Source organism: Barbus barbus (genome assembly GCF_936440315.1).
Source record: "Barbus barbus genome assembly, chromosome: 25".
Classification (NCBI taxonomy): domain Eukaryota; kingdom Metazoa; phylum Chordata; class Actinopteri; order Cypriniformes; family Cyprinidae; genus Barbus; species Barbus barbus.
This window is the reverse complement of record NC_136753.1, coordinates 25,443,934-25,467,665: the sequence shown is the minus strand read 5'-3', so window position 1 is coordinate 25,467,665 and position 23,732 is coordinate 25,443,934. Positions and strand designations below refer to the sequence as shown.

At 36.7% G+C, this 23,732-nt stretch overlaps 1 protein-coding gene across 2 annotated transcripts; it reads left to right on the top strand.

The window, feature by feature from the left end:
* Positions 1-2,719: 2,719 nt before the first annotated feature.
* Positions 2,720-23,240, top strand: LOC306845115 (protein phosphatase 1H-like). 2 transcript variants are annotated; one of them, XM_079377705.1, is made up of 10 exons: positions 2,720-3,258; positions 10,711-10,828; positions 18,508-18,834; positions 19,182-19,294; positions 19,822-19,906; positions 20,054-20,172; positions 20,260-20,323; positions 20,639-20,746; positions 20,950-21,101; positions 21,941-23,240. In XM_079377705.1, exons 1-10 carry the CDS (start codon positions 2,996-2,998, stop codon positions 22,086-22,088), a joined length of 1,497 nt encoding a protein of 498 aa, XP_079233831.1. In that variant the 5' UTR covers positions 2,720-2,995; the 3' UTR covers positions 22,089-23,240. The 2 variants fall into 2 exon arrangements, with proteins under 2 accessions (XP_079233831.1, XP_079233832.1); XM_079377706.1 differs by lacking the exon at positions 2,720-3,258 and adding an exon at positions 6,576-6,714.
* The last annotated feature ends 492 nt before the right edge of the window (positions 23,241-23,732 follow it).

Genomic DNA, 23,732 nt, shown 5'->3' with positions numbered 1-23,732 from the left:
TGCAACAGGTTCACAGCACACTGAGCACTGAGACATAAGTACACATTACTGTGTGCTCATTTACACTATAATCAATAGATTCTCATAATAAAACCTGGTATTTGCAGCCGGTCAGTATGGTTAATCCAGTTCCTCACATTTGAATGTTTTTCCTGTGGAAAAGAAAATAGAAATATTTTAGTTGGTAAAATGATAGGTTTCATAATTAAGGTTTTAACAGAATGGAAAAGAATCACGATTATCAGTACAATGACACAAAAAGGTTTATAGTCTAATACTGTATTGCTGGTTTGCTTGCATGGGCAAGTAACTTGCAATTTCATGTAAGAGCCAGAAGATGTCAGTATTTATCTTAGAATGAGAAAGAGAGCACATTTGAAAAAGTGGATGTTCAAAATAAAAAAGTCAAGGAAAAGTAGTTTTTGTAGTTACAGTCCAACTTATCCTCAGCATATTTCATAATAAATAGATCAGCATGTATTCAAAATCATGCTGCGGTTTAAAAATAGATTAACTCAAAAACTGATCATACATAAAATAAGCAAGACATAATCCTTTAGTGAAAATGTAACCCAAAAAAAGTTGATGATTAGAGGCCTACAATGTTTATGACATATTATAAACTTTATGCATGACCTAGATTAAGTCCTAGATTTCTTATAAAGCACCAAACTATTAAACAACACCATAAAAGTAGTAAAATCAATTGCATGAGTAAGACTCTTACCCCCGGTTTCACAGAGAAGGCTTAAGCCTAGTCCCAGACTAAAATCTAAGTCTGAGCTGTTTCAAATGAAAGAAACTTGCTCTGGCTGATCTTAAAATATATCAATACCTTTATTTTGTCTCAAAATGCACCGCAGGAATGTTTTAGCAGTAACTATTCCTTCGATATCCACATTCATTTTGCATCCTATGCAGCATTTACTTAGCCAAAACTAATATGATGAATGAACTCAGAGATATAAGTGCATGTGATATGACTGTGAAGAGGTTTGAGCTGCTCTCTGCATAGTCAGCCTTAATTAAGATGCCTGCTAGGCAACTAAATGTAAATTACTCTTATGGGCAATCAATGCAATGATAATACTGATGATAACACTCAAAGATGATTGTTTTCAAGTAGCTGCTTCGTTTTGTATGTTAAGAGAACATGAGAAAGAGCAAAAAAAAAGGGAAAGAGAATGAATGGAGAGAAAGCAACAAATGAATCATACTGAAAAACACCAGGCTCATACTTTTAAATAGTGTTATTATTATTATTAAAATATTTATTATTATTATTAAACTAGAAAATATTTATCTATCTATTTATCTATTACTATCTGTGGTTTATGCCATAGGTTGGTTTAGCCTCTATCAAGCTGAAATGAAAGAGAACCATTGTGGCAAACCCTGACAGGTTTTCATGATAATAGTATCAGATATGGTATTTGAAATGTTTATCAGGGTCACATTAAACAGCAGGGCAGGCCGAGGCTGTCTGTCTGAGTCATGGATGCTTCATGTTCTCAGAACACAGAGAAGAGCAGAGAGAATCCTTCAGAAGAAGCACATCAGGGCTCTGAGAGAATAGCGAGCATCTGAAGGCAACTTTGATTTAGCATATTTCTGACTGTGTTACTGAGAAAACAAAGCCATTGGGGTTTCAAATATATTTATTAGTGCATCATTTCTTTTCAAGGCATCTCATGGGAAACACTGCAATCCCAGAGAGCTTGTCAAAGACACCTTTGATTCTACAAAGATGTTTTAATAATGCACAATCATGTGTTAATGTGTCACATTTGCTATACACATCCAAGGGACTGTATCCTGTATTTTGTCTTAAAGGGACAGTATACTAAAAAAAACAAGCAAACAAAAAAATCTGTCATCGATTACTCTGCTTTCATTGTAGGCATCATTACAAGCCTTTCATTTTTTTATTTTACATTTTCATTTTATCTATCTATCTATCTATCTATCTATCTATCTATCTATCTATCTATCTATCTATCTATCTATCTATCTATCTATCTATCTATCTGTGTGTCTGTCTAAAATTAAACTGGATAACTTAAATCCAGTCCCTATAAGTTTTATAGCCTGTTACTGCCATAACAGAGAGTGTATAGTGCATTCGGCCTTAAAGGGATAGTTCACTAAAAAAATAAAAGAAAACTTATTTCAAAGTTCCATATATATTACAATAACAATGTGTTTACATATTTTTAATGACAACTGCATTCCATTCATGAAAAAATGTTTTTTATTAATTTTAAAAAATTATACATTTATAATGTGCTAATGACAATTGTGAGAACCTTGACAGATTTCAACCTGAAATTAACCTTAAATTTACATTTTATTATTATTATCATCATCCTTGAAAAGACAAAAACAATTAAAAATCATTAATTGACTTCAAAATATTAATAATGTAAATATTAATGAAAACATGTAGCCTAAAACATTTTTGCTATTATATTTTATTTTATATATTAAGAGAACAAAAATATGTTCGCATGCTTTTTATTAATGAAATGTTGTTATTAATGAAAAAAACTGCGTTTTATTCATGTTTAAAATTATTATTAATTTATATTGCGCTAATGACAATTGGTAGATTAACTATTATTATTACTATTATAAAATTAATTAAAACGACTTTTTTATTGTAAAATAGTCCCCCCCCCATGAAAGTCATGGTATAACCGAGTGGTCTCTGTGTACCTTCACTGGCTGGTCGGCTGAGAGTGCTACAGCATACAGCATCTTCCGTGCTATAGGCGGATATAAGACTCTCGGGTGATGATACGCACTCTGCAGGGAGAGGATTTTTTAGATGAGGAACATTCTCTGTCAAATGTCACATGGGGTCAACCGCTTCCTGCATCGCGACTGAACCACTGTACGCGTTTGTGCGTTTTGTTTTTGCTGCTGGACTCGTATAGCGTCGCATCGTTAAGATTACCGTCCCTCGCGCGCCGCTGATGTCACATATTTTACTGCGATGATAAGCAAAGTTAAAAATGCCATGTCCTCGCTGGTGGGCGGAATGATCCCGCACGGCCACCACCACCACCATCAGCAGCAGCAGCACGGATCCGCGCAGAACGGCGGCACTGACGGACTGCCGCCGCGCTTCCCCTACAACAGACCCGAGTTTCTGGACCTGACACCGGAGCTGCTGCAGTACTCCACCGAGCACGCGACCAGACCGGTCATCGCGCTCAAGAGAGACAGCAGGCTGCCCTGGCGAACTGGATACGCGGAGTGAGTCGTGCGTTTTTTGTCTAAGACGCGCATAATAAATCGATTGTGGGTTAAAAACGAGAAAGCTGGAGTGACGTCATTGCCCAGGAAGGTTATATGTCAAGCCTAACCAAGGGCAATGGCTCATCCTCCTCATCCTCCCAGCGTTCTAGAGTCAGCTGGAATGTTGGAATGTTTTCAAATATTTAATTCCTTATACCTGCACTGATGACGTAGCTTACAGTTTCCTGAACTAATCATTACATTTAAACATGAAAACGCTGCATATGTCGGGTTATATGCGTAGCTTCTATCCATAGGATACTGTAGTACTCATTGAATGCATCTTTACCACAGTACAGGAAGGAGAGTGTACCACAGTACATTGCAATTGCATTCCCACTGCATGTGCAGCTGAGAAAACCTGCAAAAGCCTGATTCCAGGCCTAATAGTAAATCTTGGATTTCTTTAGTCGTGCATTATTCTGGTTATGCTCAGCTTCAGGGCTGTTGTCAGAGCAGAGAGAGACACCTGGGAGCATCGTCCCAGGTTCCAGTGATGCATTGGGACGCTAAGGACCTATATGATATTGCTGCATTTCTAGTCATAAGTGCACTTATCACGGTTGTAATTAAAAGGGAAATCTTAGGTCTTACAACTTTCCTAGAAAAGTAAAAAATTTATGTGGTAGCAAACTGGTAGGCTATTGGTTAAAAATAAGTAACTGTGAATGTTAACTGTAAAGTATGCTTATGTTATAAATGCTATAAAGCAATTACGCATTTACTAAATGATCAACTTATAAGATTTTCTAGTAATTTTTTTTTTTTTTATGATTTTTAATACATTTTAGTATTTATAATTGTTGATTTTTTTTATAATATAATAATTTTATAATAAAACATTTAAATATTAATTATTAAAGATGAAAAATAATACAATTTATTTAAGACATGAGCAAAAAAGTTACAGTAATGTCACGCGTTGATATACTGTAGGTGAATATAATTAATGGGTGATAAAGGACTTTTTAGCATTCATTTTTAGCAAAATTATACCTGCTTTATCAGTGGATACATTTTTAAAAACTGCAATGCATTTTATTTTGTGATTTTTCTTTTTGTGTGTGTGTTATTTAAGTCCTAGAAAAGTATTAAGCCTGAAAAGTCATGGTCAAAAGGGATGGGAACCTTGACTTTCATCAGGCGTGTTCTGTTGAAGATCAAGGCCGTACATGCAAACGGTGGCCAAGATTAAAGCCAGGATGATGATGCAGTCTTTGAGTCACACCATCAAATTAATGAATATAATGTTAAGTTGTTTGGAAAAAAAATATGTTTATGTAACATAGACCTTCTCTGAGCCCAGTGTGTGGAGGAGCTATCTGAAGGAAGAGAGACTGAGAGAGAACAGGCGCTGATACTGAAAAAAGTCCTGTTAGCCTCTGGTTATTTAATCTATTATTAACTACTGTACAAGAGGAGAACTTTGTTTGAGGCCGTGTGATGACAGCATTTGAAACTGAGTGCATTCTCTCAAGTGGCGAAACAAACAGACTTTCTAGCTGGTCGCTTTAGCATGTGCTCACAGACACGCTAACAAACAAAGGTAAAGGTAAATACAAAAGGTTTTAGCAAACATTGATAGTGATCATTTTCAGCAGCAAGTTCACTTTTAGTTCTAATGTGATGTATTTCAGAATAAAATATGCAACTAGAAAAACACAAGAAGACTGTATAATAGCTGTTTTCCATGCAGTTTCAATTAATTGAGAACTGAAGCTGTAAAGATGCAAAAGCACCATAAAAGTATTATACAAGTGTTCTATATATCTTCTGTGATATGTTTTGAAGACAGCCTAAATACACCAAAATACAAGCTTCATAGATCGTGATCAGGTTAGATGCCTTATCGAATTTAACATGAATGAAAATGAGGCTATGAGGCCATTTTTACAATGGCACGCACTATATAAAGGTCCTAGATCATGTAATTCTAACTCCCAAAATAGTTGGAGTATTTGTTTACTGAAAGCTTTTTCTGAAAGACATGAACAATCATCATTATGTTGTTAAATAACAGTATCCATTCAATGCACTAGACTTCTGTTACTCACAGCCTCGTTTTCATTCCTGTGAAAAATGAAATATGGCTCTATCCTGACTAAAGTGTATTGATAACTTATCCTGAGATTAACTGTTAACCAGATCATTGAAGCAGGGGGTTGAGAGTCAGAACAATTAGATTAATAAATTAATCATTCAAAATAGTTTTGTAAAATATACTTTATACTGTATAAGGTTTAAATACAGTGGTGAAAAACATTATTTGATCCCCTGCTGATTTTGTACGTTTGCCCACTGACAAATAAATGATCAGTCTATAATTTTAATGGTAGGTTTATTTGAAACAAAACATGACTTTAGTACTTGGTGGCAAAACCCTTGTTGGCAATCACAGAGGTCAGACGTTTCTTGTAGTTGGCCACCAGGTTTGCTCACATCTCAGGAGGTATTTTGTCCCACTCCTCTTTGCAGATCCTCTCCAAATCGTTAAGGTTTCAAGGCTGACGTTTGGCAACTCGAACCTTCAGCTCCCTCCACAGATTTTCTATGGGATTAAGGTCTGGAGACTGGCTAGGTCACTCCATGACCTTAATGTGTTTCTTCTTGAACCACTCCTTTTTTACCTTCGCCGTGTGTTTTGGGTCATTCTCATGCTGGAATACCCATCCACAACCCATTATCAATGCCCTGGCTTGCTTCAATGCCCTGGCCCTGACGGTACAAGTCTATCGTTCCTTTGATGCGGTGCAGTTGTCCTGTCCCCTTAGCAGAAAAACACCCCCAAAGCAGAAAATTTCCACCTACACGTTTGAAGGTGGGGATGGTGTTCTTGGGGTCATAGGCAGCATTATCCAAACTCCTCCTCCAAACACTGCGAGCTGAGTTGATGCCAAAGAGCTGGATTTTGGTCTCATCTGACCACAACACTTTCACCCAGTTCTCCTCTGAATCATTGGCAAACTTCAGACAGGCGTGTACATGTGCTTTCTTGAGCAGGCGCTGCAGGATTTCAGTCCTTCACGGCGTAGTGTGTTACCAATTGTTTTCTTGGTGACTATGGTCGCAGCTGCCTTGAGATCATTGACAAGATCATTGACAAGTGTAGTTCTGGGCTGATTCCTCACCGTTCTCATGATCATTGAAACTCCACGAGGTGAGATCTTGCATGGAGCCCCAGTCCGAGGAAGACTTGACAGTTATTTTTTGTTTCTTCCATTTGTGAATAATCGCGCCAACTGTTGTCACCTTCTCACCAAGCTGCTTGGCGATGGTCTTGTAGCCCATCCCAGCCTTGTGTAGGTCTACAATCTTGTCCCTGACATCCTTGGACAGCGCTTTGGTCTTGGCCATGGTGGAGAGTTTGGAATCTGATTGATTGATTGCTTCTGCGGACAGGTGTCTTTTATACAGGTAACACGCTGAGATTAGGAGCAGTAGAGCCAGAAATCTTGCTGATTGGTAGGGGATCAATACCTATTTGACACATTAAAATGCAAATCAATTTATAACTTGCATTTTTCTGGATTTTTTTGTTGTTACTCTGTCTCTCACTGTTCAAATAAACCTAACATTAAAATTATAGATAATTTCTTTGTCAGTGGGCAAACGTGCAAAATCAGCAGGTGATCAAAAAAACATTTCCCCACTGTATGTGTTTCTCATACATGCTATTGTAAGGCTTCATAAGACTACAGCACAAAATAATAGGTTATAATACCTTTATAGTGTTTTTGCACTCTTTTTGAAGTTCCATTGTATTTGCAGCCAGCACAGTTCTTCCGAATCTTTCCTTTGCTGTTCCCGAAAATAATTAAATTCATACAGGTTTGTAGCAATATGAGAGTGAAAAGTTCCTTTTAAATTCTGACAGTCTTAAGAGTTTAGATTAATGGCTGCACTGTAGACTCTTTTACTCTTAATCTCTCTCTCACACACTCACACACACTTACTTACTTATTATCTATAAGATATTGCTGAGTCATTCACTGTGGATCAAGAAGATTGGCTTTCTATGAACATTGTGTTGCCAAGCTGGCAAAGTTAAAACAGATTCATGCTGCAGCAAGCACCCACGCCACAATACATGAGTTCCTGTCAAAAAATGTATGACTGCAAGTGAATTATAACGTTTGGTTTTCTGTAGGGATGGGTTGATACTAGTCATTCAGTCGCCCAACATCCAACTAGTCAATTAGTGAGTTAGACTTGATTATCTAGATTTTTTCCCTTTCGAGTTTCAGTTTTGATATCTTAAGCAACAGTTCTTTCATTAACATGTTGACACACTGCTCTTTGTTTAATTTGTATGGTAAAACCTAGTCAGTTTTGAAAACATGCACTTTTGCATTGAAGAATCCCATTCAAAAATCATTTCAGTTTGACAGTTTATGTGACACATTTCTGTGCAGCTATTAATGGAGGGGTCAGCGCAACAATATTAATTATCCAAATAATGGGATATACTTTCGTTTCTCTGCTTTTTAGATTTCTTAAACTGCTTGACAACTGACTAAGTCAACAGGCACAAGTCAAGATACACGGCGCCATAAAAAGGATTTCATTTATTCTCTATTCTTAAACACAGTGGGTGGAGGTGAAGAATTACTCATCAGGTTTTTCGATATTGAAGCTGTATCTCTCTCCTGAGCTCACAGCTATGTGAAGATACAACTATACACAATTATATAATGCACATAGTAATCTTCCTTTAAAAAGACACAGAAAGTGGTTATTGGGTTTGATTAAGAATACTCTACAGTCGTTTTTATCGCATGGGGAAGGATAAAATCATAATATATACACTAGCGAAAAAATCTACCAAAATATGCAATGTTATACAACTAATTTTTTAATAGCCGTCAATGGAGAGAAATGCTTTTTACTGTAGTTCTACTATTCCATCTGCAGGCCCATGCTAACCAGCCAAACCTTGATTTTTTTTTTTTTTGATGGTTTCACAAATCAATTTGTACTAAATGTTCACGCTGACATGTTCATAAAAATGAACTTCAGCCCCTTTCTAATGTTAGAAATGGGGATCCCTCAGAAGACTTAGCACGAGGAATACTGACTGCTCTTTCAAGAAAGAAAACCATTGTCAGTTAACCAAAGTTACCAGAAATGCTAGCTGTGTCTCTTTTGTCTGGTGTTAAAGCCTTGCTAATAAACGGTTCAGTTTGTGGCTTTAGCTCATTGCTCTACTCTGTATTTTCCACTGACAGTGACTTTAGTTCTGCTTCCTTTACAGTACACGTATGGTTGTGCTTCTCTTGAAAATCACAATTTTCCATTTTAAGTGTTACTTTCATTTAAAGAAATTGTACTGTTTTGAAACCTAATGTGGCAGAAGTGAAGTGACTTCAGAAGAAGGAACTTGCTGCAAGGAGACACTTCCTCTTTTGAAAGGAGCTTAAAGTGGGACTTTATCATCTGAATCTAAATGAAAAACCACATGTTGCAGAATTCAGTTTACATGTATTTGTATTGTGCTTTTCACGAGACATAGTGTTTCTAAGCAGCTTTACAGAAAACCAATATTGATATATTACAATTAATGCAATATTGTGGCTATATTGTTTTATATTCATTAGCATTTTTATTTAGATGATGTGTCAACTTTTGATAAAGGTAAAGACAGTTTGATAAAAGTACTGTTGTATATCTAAGACTGGCCTGCTTTCTGGTAATGCTTTTGATTATTTTCTATTGTCAGAACTTAAATAATCAGTTGGACTTTTGAACTGCTTAGTGGTTCCATTTGTAGAAGAAATATTGAATAATAGTCACAAACTTTTGAAGAAAAGACCCCTAACATTTCTAAATATCTCGTCAGGTCTGCTGGCTCATCATGACTGTGGCCTGAAGCATCTTACTGCTCTCAGCAGATTAGGAAGAGAATGGCTTTTTATAATCCAGATTTGGCAAATAATGGCTTGATGTTTCTCTTCATGCTAGACTGTTGTCATACTAGAAGTGATATTTAGCTGCATAATAGGTATTCTCAAATCTGAACGTTATTAAACAAGTAGTTGCACAAATAGGGACAAGGGCTTATTGTTTAGTAATTTCCAACAAATGTTTCTGCTTTGGATCTGTTAGACTATTCAAGATATATTGATATATGTATATATATATATATATATATATATATATATATATATATATATTGATATACAGTCATAAGGGTCATCATTTTTTTTCAAACTTGAGATTTATACATCTAAAAGCTGAATAAATAAGCTTTCCATTGATGTATGGTTTTTGTTAGGATCACACAATATTTGACCGAGATACAACTATTCGAAAATCTGGAATCTGAGGGTGCAAAAAAATAAAAATATTCGCCTAAAAATCGCCTTTAAAGTTGTCCAAATGAAGTCCTTAGCAATGCATATTACTAATCAAAAATCAAGTTTTGATATATTTACGGTAAGAAATTTACAAAATATCTCTACTTAATATCCTAATGATTTTTGGCATAAAAGAAAATATAATTTTGACCCATGCAATGTATTTTTGGCTATTGCTACAAATATACCCCAGCGACTTAAGACTGGTTTTGTGGTCCAGGGTCACATATATTTGTGTCCTTATGACAATGGAATTGTTTAGCTGTTTATTTTTGACGCATGGTTGCAGCAAACAGCGAAGGTCATTGTGTCTCTCACTGCATCATACATTACCTGGTCTGTATGTGAAACCATCATTTTTTTGCATGCTTGCAGCTGATGAAGCAAACTTTACATGTTTTCTCATCATTACAGAACATACCATCTTTATGCTACAATTTATGAGACTATACTGTGCAGATTTGCAGTGTAGCACTGATCACGAACCCTCTGACACCTTGTTCTTTTACATTCTCATATAAAATCCATTAATCTCCCACTTTATGCCCTCATATATGGATCAGGTTTGCTAGCCCAGGTCAGATCTGCCTGGTGGGTCAGATTACTGTGTCGTTCTGGGATACTCTTTTCCCTCTCTTCTGTGGTAAATGAAATGCTTACATTTTAAAGCTCCATACGGTAGCATTATTTAGACCGTTTAAAGATAACTTTTTCCAACTCATTATAATGGAAAATAATATATTTAAATAAATAGTTTTTTTTTTAAACATTCTATTCATCAAAGAATCCTGAAAAAAGTATGGTTTCGCAAAAAAGAAAAAAAAATAACCAGCACAACTGTTTTCAACACTGATAATAATAAGAAATGTTTCTTGAGCAGCATATTAGACTGATTTCTGAAGGATCGTGTGAGACCGAAGACAGGAGTAATGATGCTGAAAACTCTGCTTTGCTTTATATTTTGAAATATACTCAAAGTAGTTACTTTAAATTGTAATAATATTTCACAGTATTACTGTTTTTAATAAATGATTAAGTGATTTGGTCTCTCTTTCAGGGTGATAAATGCTGGGAAGAGCATGCTGAATGAAGACCAGGCGTCCTGTGAACTGCTGTATATCAGGAAGATGAGTAGCAAGCAGCAGCGCTCCTCTGCGTCACCGGAAGACAGTGGGGTAAGTAAGTCTTAGACACTATATCCTGAAAAGACCAATGCAGGATGTAGACTGTTGTTTGCATGAAAATATTGCTAACGCCAAATTCTATTGAAATCAATGGTAATGCAAGTTTTCACTGCGCTTCAATTCTTGGTATCAATATTTATGAATCCACTGAAACATCTATAAAGAAGATTCCTAATCTACTTTTTAATGGAACTATTGTGGACCAATTGAACTGGGCAAAACTGGTCTCAGGTAAGATGATGAAAGATTTAGCTTGCTGACAGAGCACTGAACTCACTGATTCTGGAGTTCCCATTGAGCTCAGGCATCTGTTGCAGAAACCTAATCTAAATTTAAAGAAAATCCAGATATGCTTGGAAGGCCTGGCATTTTGAAACTACGTTACAGAACACTAAAGTTCTTGAAATTGACCAAAGTTCATTTCTGAACTGAACCCCTAGCCTTCAACAAGCATACTGACAATTCAAACTTTTATTCTCACAATTGCAAATTCACAATTGACTTTTTCTCAGAATTGAGTGATATAAACTCATAATTGTGACTTATAAAGTCAGAATTGCATGATATAAACTAGCATTTGTAAGAAAATAGTCCTTTTTTCCCTCAGAATTGGACTTTATAACTCATAATTGCGAGTTTATATCTCACAGTTCTGAGAAAAGAAATCAGAATTGCGAAATGTATACTCACAATTGCAAGAAAAATGGTAAACTTGCGAGTTTATATCTAGCAATTCTGACTTCAGCAAGTTTATATTTACATCATGCATTTCTGCATTTTGAAAAAAATTCAGAATTGTGAGGTAAAAAGTTGCAATTACATTGCTGTATTTTTTATTCAGTGGCAGAAACGGGCTTCCATAGAAATGCACCAATCCACCAGTAAACGTCAGCTAACTCAGTTGCATAAGTGGAGTTTGTCTTTTGTGCTTTAATAGGTTATAAAATGTACAGTTCTGGTTCTAGTTGCTGATTGGTCAGTACCCTGCTCATAGCTATCATGGGAAACTCAATTATTCAAAACTACATCAAAATATAGACCAGCATCTCGTGCTTCATTGCATAATTGCTGATCTAGAATGATAAAATGAAGCTGAAGTTTCCAATACGAGCTGACATTCAAAAGGCCTAAAGGAAGTGAAACTTCTTTTTTTCCTTGTGAAAGTTTTGATCATGTGATGTGGTCTAGGCAGTGTTTTCACCAATCCTGGACTTAAGACCTTCAAAGTGTTTTTGTGTTTGTATGCGGGCATAACACTGATCTCTCTGATCCTCATCCGCAGTCTGACCCTTACGTCCGTCTTACCCCATAATAACATGTAATCCAATGCAAAATGGAAAACATCCTCTTAGATAATATTGCATTGACAATTGAATAAGGAGGATTGTGGTGTCTGTTTAGAGTCTTTGGTATTGTGCGATCTGACGAAATCCTCCCTTTTACACACCTCTCTCTTAAAAGGGTCCTATTATGCGTTTTCTCTTTTTTAAAACTTTAGTTAGCTAGTGTGTAATGTTGCCGTTTGAGAATAAAAAAAGATCTGCAATGTTACAAAGCTCAAAGTCCATTCTAAGAGATATTCTCTTTAAAGGAACACTCCACTATTTTACTACGGTAAGTGGAGTGACAGAAAATGAAATACTAAGACTGACGGAAAATGAAAAGTTGAGATTTTCTAGGCTGATATGGCTAGGAAATATACTCTCCAGCTAGGTGGGGACTATTTTCAGGCGCCGCGTAATATCATTGTGTCTGCTGCACCCATGGTACGGCAGCAAAGTTCCTTGATTATTACGCCAGAATGAGAGTATAGTTCCTAGCCATATTGTCCTAGAAAATCGCAACTTTTCAGAAGAGTCTTTGGGAAAAATTTCATTAAAGGCAGGGTAAGTGATTTTTCAAAAACATTTTAGAAAACTGAGTCGGGGCCGAGTACCAAAACAAACTTGTAGCCAATCAGCAGTAAAAGGCTGGTCTACTCATGATATGGAAGAGAGAGCGTTCAGTGAACAGCCGAGTCGAGTGACAGAAAGAGAGATGGCAGATAAAAAACAAAAGAGGAAAATGTCTGCGGAACGATAAGGCAAGAAGTAGGACCCGTGTAAATATTGGATCAGCTTTCCAGCACTGGAGAGAACTCGAGGAGCGGAAGGCCTGCGATCGGACGCGAGGTTGCTTTGTTTCTTCTCGATAGGTGAGTAACACCGTGTCTACACCGGACATGCCGTGCCGCAACAGCTAAAGCCTGCCTACACTGGACGCGTGTATTTCAGACGAGAATGGAGTTGTTTAAAACTCAAATCTGCAATTTATTTATAAAAACAGCGCCTATTTGAAAAATGTGCTTCGCCGATTTCGGAGACGTGAGCTTCACGCGATCACCGGGTGCTCAGTGCTCATGTATCCCGAAGAGAGGTGCATAACCTAGGCTAGTCCTTCTGACATTTGCCGTGGGCTCTGATGTCTCTGTAGTGGTTAAACATAAGCTATAATTTGTTTTGGGTAAATCTAACAGGTAATCTTTGGTCTTTATTCTATTGTTCTATTAAAGATGGTCATATGATGCGATTTCAAGTTTTCCTTTCTCTTTGGAGTGTTACAAGCTGTTTGTGCATAGATAAGATCCCTGAAGTTGCAAAGACTAAAGTCTCAAAACCAGAGAGATATTCTTTATCAAAGTTAAGACCCTGCCACGCCCCCCTAAAATGGCTCATTCAAACACGCCCCCACATGTCTACGTCACGATGTGGAAATATTTGCGTATAGCCGCCCAAATATTCATGCAAAAAAAGAAAGCGTGGTTTCAGTAACCGCAGTAGTGTTGAAGCAGCCAAGTCAGGGAGACGCTGTGTGTTTCTATTTGAAAGCAAAATCACTTTATTTGGCCTTCCGAAAGTAGATGCATTTAGGAATCATTAAGATTACTTACAACAGAACAGCACAGCCCAGATGTTATCACAACACATTTTATGGACGACCGTTTCGTGAACCTAGGAGAGGAGGTAATTCTGACTTTGCTATGACAATCTGCTGCTTCTGAATCAGTATTTGCTATTGACTGTTCAAATGCGGAGTTTTGCGCGTCGTGTGCGCGCGCGCGAGAGAGGGTCACAGTGGAATCTTAATCGCGGCTTGTGTGGAAACACATACGAGCATCATCACTGTGTCTGTCACACGACTCTGTTTCCCTTTAGGGCTTGAACTGATGGTAAAACTAAGGACATTATTAACTGTCTTTACTTTTAGTTTGAAAGATGAAGCTCGCGATTATGGAAAGGGGCGTTACATTTCCAACGCAGCTTGTGGTGTTCGGCCAATCACAATGCCCTGTGCCAGCTGGCCAATCAGAGCAGACTGCGCTTGTCGGAAGGAGGGACTTTGTAGAAAACGAAGCGTTTGAGAGAGGCGGGGCATAGAGGACCTACAATTATGAACAGTATTTGAAAAATAATGTGTTTCTTGAACAATAAAGCATGTCAGCATATTCTGTTACACCAAATACACAAAATAATGATCTTTAAAAAAAGCATCATATGACCCCTTTAATATGTTAAAATGAAAATGAAAACAGGCAATGTTTGATATAATATTTAGTTTCATTGTAATGCATGTACATTCCCCGATCTACATTTCTGCGGCTATTAATATGTTTAAATGAAAACGAAAAGAGGCAGTGATGTTTGATATATTTCATATGTAAATACAGTGAGGAAGATTGCAGCAGCCAAGGCGAGCTGACTGACGTTATCAAGTACGCTGCTCTTTGCAGAATTACAGAGGAGCGTCTCGCTGCAGCCCACAAGATCCAGGGGGTGTGGTTGGATCCAGATCCAACTCCTCCTACCTTACATATACCTAAACCTACCCATCTCCACCCCCTGATCCCTAAACCCACCCCATCTCCACCCCTAAACCTACCAATCTCCACCCCCTAGATGTGGATCCAACCACGCCTCCTGGATCTTGTTAGTCTCAGCCTCAGACGTGACGCCCACGGACCGTTGGCTAAGCGTCTGATGCATATGGCACACTTTTCTGGAAACACTTCAGGAATGTCAAAGTCGTCATCTGACTGGTTGAATTAAACTGGATTTCCGGGAGACGCGAGTGTCGCGTTTATTTTCGGTCGGCCGGGAAACAAACATGCCGTGGCGCCAAACCCCCTCACGAAAGAAGAAAGCTGTCGTGTTTACAATTGTGACGACGAATGCTTATCAGGGTCAACTAAACACTGGATTTTCAAAAGTATGTGAAATATTTAAAGTTTGCGGCATAGAATCTTTAAAATACATCCAAGAGTTTTACACACCGGTCTGTTATTGTGGCGACATTTCCACGCCCCGAAACATGACGCTAAACGAAACTAACTGATTGGTTGTTTGACATGTCGGTCAAATGGCTTCATGGGCGAGCCTTGACCAATGAAACCTGCCATAGATTCCAGACCTTCAGCCGTCAGTCTGAAGGTCTGGCTACGCAAGATTGGGATCGTGTGGACTGCAGCGAGCCCTACTTAGAATTACCGGACTTGCATCGTTCCTCCGCGGGAGTTCACACTCCCGAGTCTAACTCGTTAAGTCCGAACTACCGAGGATGCAAGTCTGAAATTTGCGTACTTGGTATTGAGAAACATGCACAGACCTAACGTTAAGTCACCATACTATTTGCCTAATCTTCTCGTTAGTTTAGACTGCGATGAAAACGCAGACAGCAACAGGTCTGGGGGGAAAAAGTTCCTGGGACATATTGTTCCAGGTAATTTCGGTGGAAAAGCGGCTTATGTTTCACAGAACTAATCGTTGCCTGGGTTGCGTAGGCTACCTATATGTGGGGCGGATCTATCAAAATAGGGGAGAGACCCTTTTGGGGTAGGGGCGTGTTTATTTTGGTGATTTCAAATATCAACATTGGCTTCCAGAAATCTCTTACCCTGCCTTTAAAGTGTAATTTGATTATTTAGTTTACTAATTCGTTCCCTCATTTTAAGTAGATTGTGCACTCGATATCGTAATTTGTTTCCACATTTTAAGTAAATCATGTGCACAAAATAATTTGTTGGAACTGCATAATTGCATGGAATAATTTTAAGTGAGAGGTGTCTACATGGGTTTATGAGAATGCAGACAGGAAGTAGAAACAAATTCTTTTTTTGTGCACGCAATTTACTTACAATGAGAGAACAAATTATATCGGCCACACAGTTTATTTAAAACAAGGGCACAAATTATTATTTTGTGGGCACAATTTACTTAAAACAAGGAAAACAAATTAATAAATTGTGTGCACGTTTTAGTAAATCGAGGGAACGAATTAGCAAATTGTGCGCATGATTGACTTTTTTCCCCCTGCATGTCATGTGTGTGGCTCCGTAAGGGTGCGACATTTACAGAAATCACTCTAAGCGGTTAGCCAATCACAATGCACTGGGCCAGCTAACGAATTTCGGAGGGAGGGGCTTCATCAAATCAGGAAGTAATTGGTGTGTTTGATACAGACTGGGAAAAGAGGTGCTGCAATAATGTAAAACAAATGAAAAATAATGTGTTTATGGAACAATTGAGCATGAAAACCTATTCTAATACACCCCAAAAACTAAATCAAGTAATAGGACCACTTTGGCCTTTCTCACTTATGTTCAAGTATCTAATATACTAATCTATCTAATATCAGGTTAGACATGTTAGAAGTTAAAAGGTTGATCTGTATTTGGTTTTGTTGACAGTAAAAGGTATAGAACTAGGTTTTTGGTGTTCTGAGCATGATGCTGTATGATTGCCAGGGAGATTTATTATCATTTTGCGTTATGTTACGATGACATTTGCTCTCTGTTTAATTTCATTAATGTGTGGGAGAAACAGTTGAGTTCATTGACAAGATCTTACTCACAGAATCGCCGGTAGTTTCCAACAATCAGAAATGGCCTGGTAATCTCCAGCAGTGTTTACTCGCGCGAGGTTGTTAACCAGGACACTGACCTCTCTCCTCTCTTCCCTTCGCTTCTGCTTGCATCACGTGACGTTGCCCTCCCCCACTTAATACCCCTCTCAACTCCTCTAAATCAATTATATCATCCTATCATCTGCTGCGCTGCCTGTCTGCAAGAGTATATATACAGACAAACAGGCCAAAAAAAAGGATAGCAAGGCCACGTATTCACTTGACTTGGACCTCTTGCTCTTTAGAATCAGAGATCCAGCCACAAACGTTTGCTGCTGCCACAGGCCTTGCCAGCTGGCTGCTGATCTTACATGACTGAGCGAGTGTAAACTGTCCGAGTTAATCTTGTCAACAGGTAATGACAGGAAATTGAGATTGGAGAGTGTTTCTAGAAAAGCTATGGAAGGGGTCCAGATGCCCCCCTGTGGTTTTCAAAAGGCTTTACATGTTTTTGTGCCATCTTGCATTGCTTTTTGATACTGATTAGTCTATTGTATCAATTTTTTTTTGTCGAATATTTTCTAAATTGTATAACTGATATAAGTCCCATATTAATCTGCTAGCTTGATTGGTTTATTCAAAACTTCTAGCTTTTGCTATGGAAAATTATTAAAGGGGAAGCGTGTCTTTTTTTTTTTTTTTTTAGAATACCTTCTCCTATTCCAGCTGTAGAACAGCTATAAGTAAACCACTGGTATTTTGAACCCCTAAAGAGTGCAAACATTGTGGTTCATTCAAAACATTGCACTGTTTGTTTGAAGCAAGAGGTCACGATTCAGCTAGTTAGCATGAGCCAATTAGCCCCCTACTGGTAGAAATTGTTACTACAACATTATGAAGCATCTTAAAACGCATAAAAATAAAATGCATCTTTTCAAAAGTAATTCTGACTAAATAATAATAATAATAAATATATATAATATTTTTAACTTGCATATATTGCTTTATATTATATAATATTTGATATATATTGTATGTTTATGTATTAAATTATATATATTATATTTGATATATTTGATATATTTTATAAAAGTAATGATAAATCATTACTAATAATAATCAATTCTATAAACAAACAGTCAAATAAATAACTTAATTAATTAATTAATTCTAGATAAATAATCAAATATTTCATATAAGTTTGGGATAGGCTACCTCATTTACTTATTCTGACTAAATTAATTGTATGTATTTTTTTTATTTACATACATTTATTTATATAACTTCATTAAAATGTATATATATTATATTTTTATATAGATTATATAAATTGTTACTAATAATCAATAATAACTAATAACTAACAATCAATCAATCAGGTAGGCCAGTCCCAAACTTACCAAATTAGATGTATTATATTAAATTATATATACATGTTTTAGATTATTGTTGTTGTTATATTTGTTATATTATTATTATTATTAAATCTTTATAACCCAAATTCAGGAAACGTTGCAACGTTTTTTTTTGTTTGTTTTTTAATTTGTTATGTTATCTATCTTCTTTGAAGATAAAATATTGGCTCATGTGATTTGAAATTCTTTTGGTTTTCATTTTCCCAACATTTCCAGAATACAGGTTGTAATATAATAATATACCCAAGCGCATAAGACAAGTTTCCTGTTTATTTGAACAATGAAAAAAATGAAAAAAAGTTATTGTTTTTTCAATTCTGTTTCATGCCGCTAATGGTGCAGAAATGACACACCTTGTCCTCTTTCTCATCCCTTCAGGACACCACAGGCATTCCCATGTACTTCTGGGGAGTGTTTGATGGACACGCCGGCTCTGGTGCTGCTCTCATGGCATCCAAAATTCTCCATTGTATCATCCGCGAGCGACTTTGTGATGTGGCTCATCTTCTTGAAAATCAAAACAACTCTCCGCCTATCTGTCTGGCTAAGAACGGCAGTCCCTTCCAGGCTGAGGCGAAGAAAGGGGCCTGCCTAGATGGAGAGGAGCAGGATGGGCTCCTGGATGAGCCGCGGTTCCACATGGAGAAAGACATCAGTGTGGAGAGCCTGGTGATGGGGATCATAGAGACCGCCTTCAGAGAGATGGTGAGAACTGTAAAAGATAAGATAAGCCTGTGGATGTTTTTATGGAGGACTAGGTGTACCAATTCAAAATTAAATAAATAAATTATCTATTAATTCAAAAATATATATGTAAATAAATAAATTAATAATTTTTCAAATTGACATTTGAAATAATTCATTTAATTCATGTTTAAATTTTATTAGATAAACTGATATAATTTTAAAGTGCAACAATTTTTTGGCACAGATGTTTAAATGTTAAGACTGGGCTTTTAACATAGAATTCATCTCGAAATTTTGTTATGTTGTGTAGATGTGAGCAAACAGAGGAGAAAACTGAGTCTGTGTCTGTGTGTCCCACTCTATAGGACGACAGGATAGAGAAGGAGAAAGAATCTTACAGCATCTCTGGCGGCTGTTGTGCCTTGATTGCTATTCACTTGTTGGGGAAACTCTATGTAGCAAATGCTGGAGACAGCAGGTAGGAGGACTTAAAAGATACAGCGATTAAATGTGCATGTTATATTAGCAATTCAAAAGGTCTATTTTAGTTAAAAAGCTTAGTATACAAAATAAATGAGGTTGAATGTCGACCCTAATCTTGCCAAGATGCAAATTCTAACTGTGAACTTGTATATCATAAGAGTGTGATGTATTTTTGTTACAAAAGGACATTGTATTATATTTGCCACTGAAATGTCTGTCTAATGAAATATGGAGGAAATTGTTGTTGCCTGAAATGAAAAGATGACATAAATATGTCTCTAAGGAGACAATGTGTCTTCTGCTTTACTGTTATTACAACAGTACATTCCATGTTAGTTTTGTTGGCCAAATGACTCCATTACTGTGGCAGTTACCCATGATGATAATCTTGGGGATTTTAGCAAGAAAATAACTGCAGTAGGTACTGTATGGAATTGTAAATAGCATATATAACTTGCTATTGACAATATCGTCCAGTCTTTTATAAACTGCTTATAAACAGCCAGTGTAATTTTCCCACAGAGCTATAATTGTCCGAAACAATGAGGTCATCCCAATGTCCAATGAATTCACACCAGAAAGTGAAAGACAGCGGCTACAGTACCTGGTGAGTCATCTGGTGTTATTGTCCTAATATAATTCCCGTTCCATTTCTAGCTTCATTCTAAATCCTGTTCATTCATTTACTGTGTCTGCTCCATTTTTATTGGATATTCTGTAACCCTTCCATCGCGTTTGTGCTGTTTTTGTCTAGGGCTTCCTCAAACCAGAGCTGCTTGGGAATGAGTTTACACCTATTGAATTCCCCAGACGTATACAACACAATGAACTCGGCAAGAAGATGCTTTTTAGAGACCACACAATGACTGGCTGGTAATTCTAAATGGGATGAACTTAAACAGGCTTAATTGTATGTATATACAGTATATAAAACATAACCATTACCTGTTATTATTTCAGGGCATATAAGATAATTGTAGAAGATGATCTCAAGTTCCCGCTGATTTATGGGGAGGGGAAAAAGGTAAGCGGAAAATTCTACTTCAAATGGATTATAAATGGATTATATTTAAAGCTGCATAGCGGTAACATTTGTTACAGACCTAACATATAATCTAATGAAGGTGTCTGAAGCTTTTTTCTGCCCAGTTTTCACAGCTATTTGTTACAAAGCAGGAGTAGTGAGCTGTTGCAAATGGGAATTGCTAAAATGTTCTGCCAGTTGTAGGCCAGAATAATGTCTCGTTTGATAAAGTTTGCATGAATATAAAGGAACCTTTTTGCACTAATGGCACATGAATCTCCAGCTGTGAGTGTGTGTGTGTTTGTGTGCTCTTAGGCTCGAGTCATGGCTACTATTGGAGTAACGCGTGGTTTAGGGGATCACGACTTGAAAGTGTACAACTCCAACATTCATATCAAACCTTTCCTATCCTGCTGCCCAGAAGTGAGTATATTATTGGATATTTATATGCAAGGCCATTTATTTACTCTACTAGTTATTAAATCACTTCTTGATTGAAATAGACAGGTTACCCAAAATGTTTCATTACATGTTATTTTAAACCTGCTTTTGTGTAAATTCAAAATATATGGCATACGAAGCATAACAGCACCATAATAATAATATAATATCACGCCCATATCTAGGTCAAGGTGTACAACATCTCTGAGCACAAACATGGGTCTGATGATGTCCTGGTCATGGGTAGTGATGGACTATGGGACGTTACAACTGACAGAGATGTTTCTGACGCAGTATCGACTTTCTTGTCTGGTCGTGAGCCCAATGATCCCTTGAGGTAAGTGCTGGATTTTTCCATCATAACTGGCCTGATCACATAATGGACAGTACACATTTCCCCCACATATTCACGAAAATGTTCTAAATGCAAATAATAAAACACTAACTACCATTCAAAAGAGATTTGTTTTGTCTATAAATGTTATTGCAGTCTAAAATAACATTCAATATTTTAAGATTTAAGATTTTTAAAAAGTAATTTAAAGTTATGGCAAAGAATTTTCATCAGTTTCACACAATCATTTAGAAATCAATCTATTACGCTGATTTGTGCACAATTATTATCAATGCTGTTGTGCTGCTTAATATTTTTGTGGAAACCATGATCATTTTTTTCCTGAATTTTTGGATGAATACAATTTAATTTATTTATTTATTCTTAATTGTTTTATATATATGATTTCAACTATATATTTATTTTTTATATAATTTCAAATATTATTAGATACAATTTGATTATATAATACAAAATATAATAAGATACAATATAATTAAATATAAATATAAAGCCTATATACATACCATACATAGTTTTCTTTATTTGAAATAGGAATCTTGTGTTACATTATAAATGTCTTTTTTGTCATCACTGCATCCTTGCTGAATAAAAGTATTCATTTCTTTAAAAAAAACTTTTGAATGTTAGTTTATATAATTATGCATAGTTAGGATAGCTAAATAAATGAGTTGATAATTGGCTGATTCGGGTGTGTTGTAGTAGTTAGACCAGTAGATGTCAGTGTACAGCTTGTCATCATCAAGGCCCTCTATTGTTATTTTTCATTTACGTTAATGTTCAAATGCTGATGGCGTGTTTGTCATTTCATGTTTATAAAGGTACACTTTAGCAGCACAAGACCTCCTGATGCGCTCACGTGGAGTCCTGAAGGAGCGAGGCTGGCGGCTGCCCAATGAGAGACTTGGCTCCGGTGATGACATCACCGTGTTTGTCATTCCATTGGCCGGGGCAGAGTTAGAAACATGACCAGGTTGGTCCACCTTCACTGGACAAGCACACCAGGACACGTCCCTGGCTCCATCCCAGAGAAAGGGCTAGGAAAACCAAGAAATCCATTTTCAATCCGTCAGATGGCTCGGATACGAGAGACGTTAAATGCAACTTCCCCTTGTCCTCCTTCTTCCTCTCCGAGTCGTACCATGAATATCGTCAAGTCCATGTCATGTGTGAGGTGACATCATCAAGTGCCATTCCTCTCGCTCTCCTTTTCCTTTCTGATTTGTCGAACGCACCTCTGCAAGTCAGTACGGGACAGTAGGGCTTGTAACCCTTGAGTATTCTTTAACATCGGTGGGCCGTTTTAATCTCAGTCTCAGTGTGGCAAAAGGAATAAGCCAATACTGCTAAAAAATCAAAGTCCAGATGGCAAGAGAAATAAAAACCGAAGCACTTTATATATAGCAGAATCCATTTGAGCTGTAATTTAAACTGCTGGTTATATTTCCAATCTGCTCACTGACTGTCTCCAAAGAGTGTTTCTTTCGACTGAGTTGAAGGTTTTCTATAGCAAGATGCAATCAACAACAAAAATGATGGGCATTTCCTGTAAATGCAGAATTTTTTGTTCATTTCAGCTGTTTGGGGTTCAAACAGCATCCTTTTACATGGAAGCAAGGCAAATGGCAAATGTCTATATTCTGGAACTGGTATTAAATATAGTTCTGTAGAACTAGGCTCATTTTCCCTAGACCTTCAAAAAGCCATGTACAAATAACCCAAAACATCTAGTACAGCGTAAATCATTGACGTGCACCAGGCTTTCCATTCACAGCCAAACTGATTGCTTGAACTGCTGTAGAACATCGTAGCTGAATGACCTGTTTATTTTGCTGTAGATAAAACCTAATTTGGTCTGAAACCGTGTCCGTAAAGAATCTCAAATCCAACTATCATTTAGCTCCAAATCTGAAACTGAGAAACCTGGAATTAGTTTCATCGTTCATCAGTTTTTTTGTACACCTCGAATGTACCTGATTTCCTTTACTTGATGTCAGTGTTGTGTCTGTGAAGTAGTAAATATATATTGATTTCTGCCTTTCAAACGATGATTCATTGTCAAAGGATTACGCTTTGCAAATTATGTGACTAATTCTAAATAAATCTATCCTTTTTATAATGACTATGTTATTTTTGTGCTACATTAGTTTGCTCTATTGTGCATGAGAAATGAGTGTTATTGGTGTTGTTGGTTTCTGGTGCATTAATTTTTGTACACAGTAACTTGTATTTAGAAGCAATTAATAGATGCTTATAAAGACTATAATAAGGATTATGATATATGCTGTTCAGTATAGTGACCAGTCACACTCTCAGAAAAAAATAAAATTAAAATAAAGCTGGGATGGTACCCTTTGAAAAGGTACTTATATGTATTATTTAGGTACTATTATGTACACTTTAGGTACTAATATGTATCTTTAATGTACTAATATGCAAGGTTTAGCACTAAATAAGTTACAAAATGTAGCCTACCTTTTGAAAAGATACTGCCGCAGTGACAGCTTTTGTACCTTTTGTCTAGTGTAGCTTCATATTCATCAAAAATACAAAGTAAAAACAGATATTAAATCATTGAAACCTACTGAAGGCTAATGACGCATATTTTACAGT

Coding starts and splice junctions, on each gene's coding strand:
- LOC306845115 (XM_079377705.1), top strand. CDS start 2,996: ATGATAAGCAAAGTTAAAAATGCCATGTCCTCGCTGGTGGGCGGAATG. Junction 20,747..20,949: donor TCCTATCCTGCTGCCCAGAA/GTGAGTATATTA, acceptor GCCCATATCTAG/GTCAAGGTGTACAACATCTC. Junction 21,102..21,940: donor GAGCCCAATGATCCCTTGAG/GTAAGTGCTGGA, acceptor ATGTTTATAAAG/GTACACTTTAGCAGCACAAG.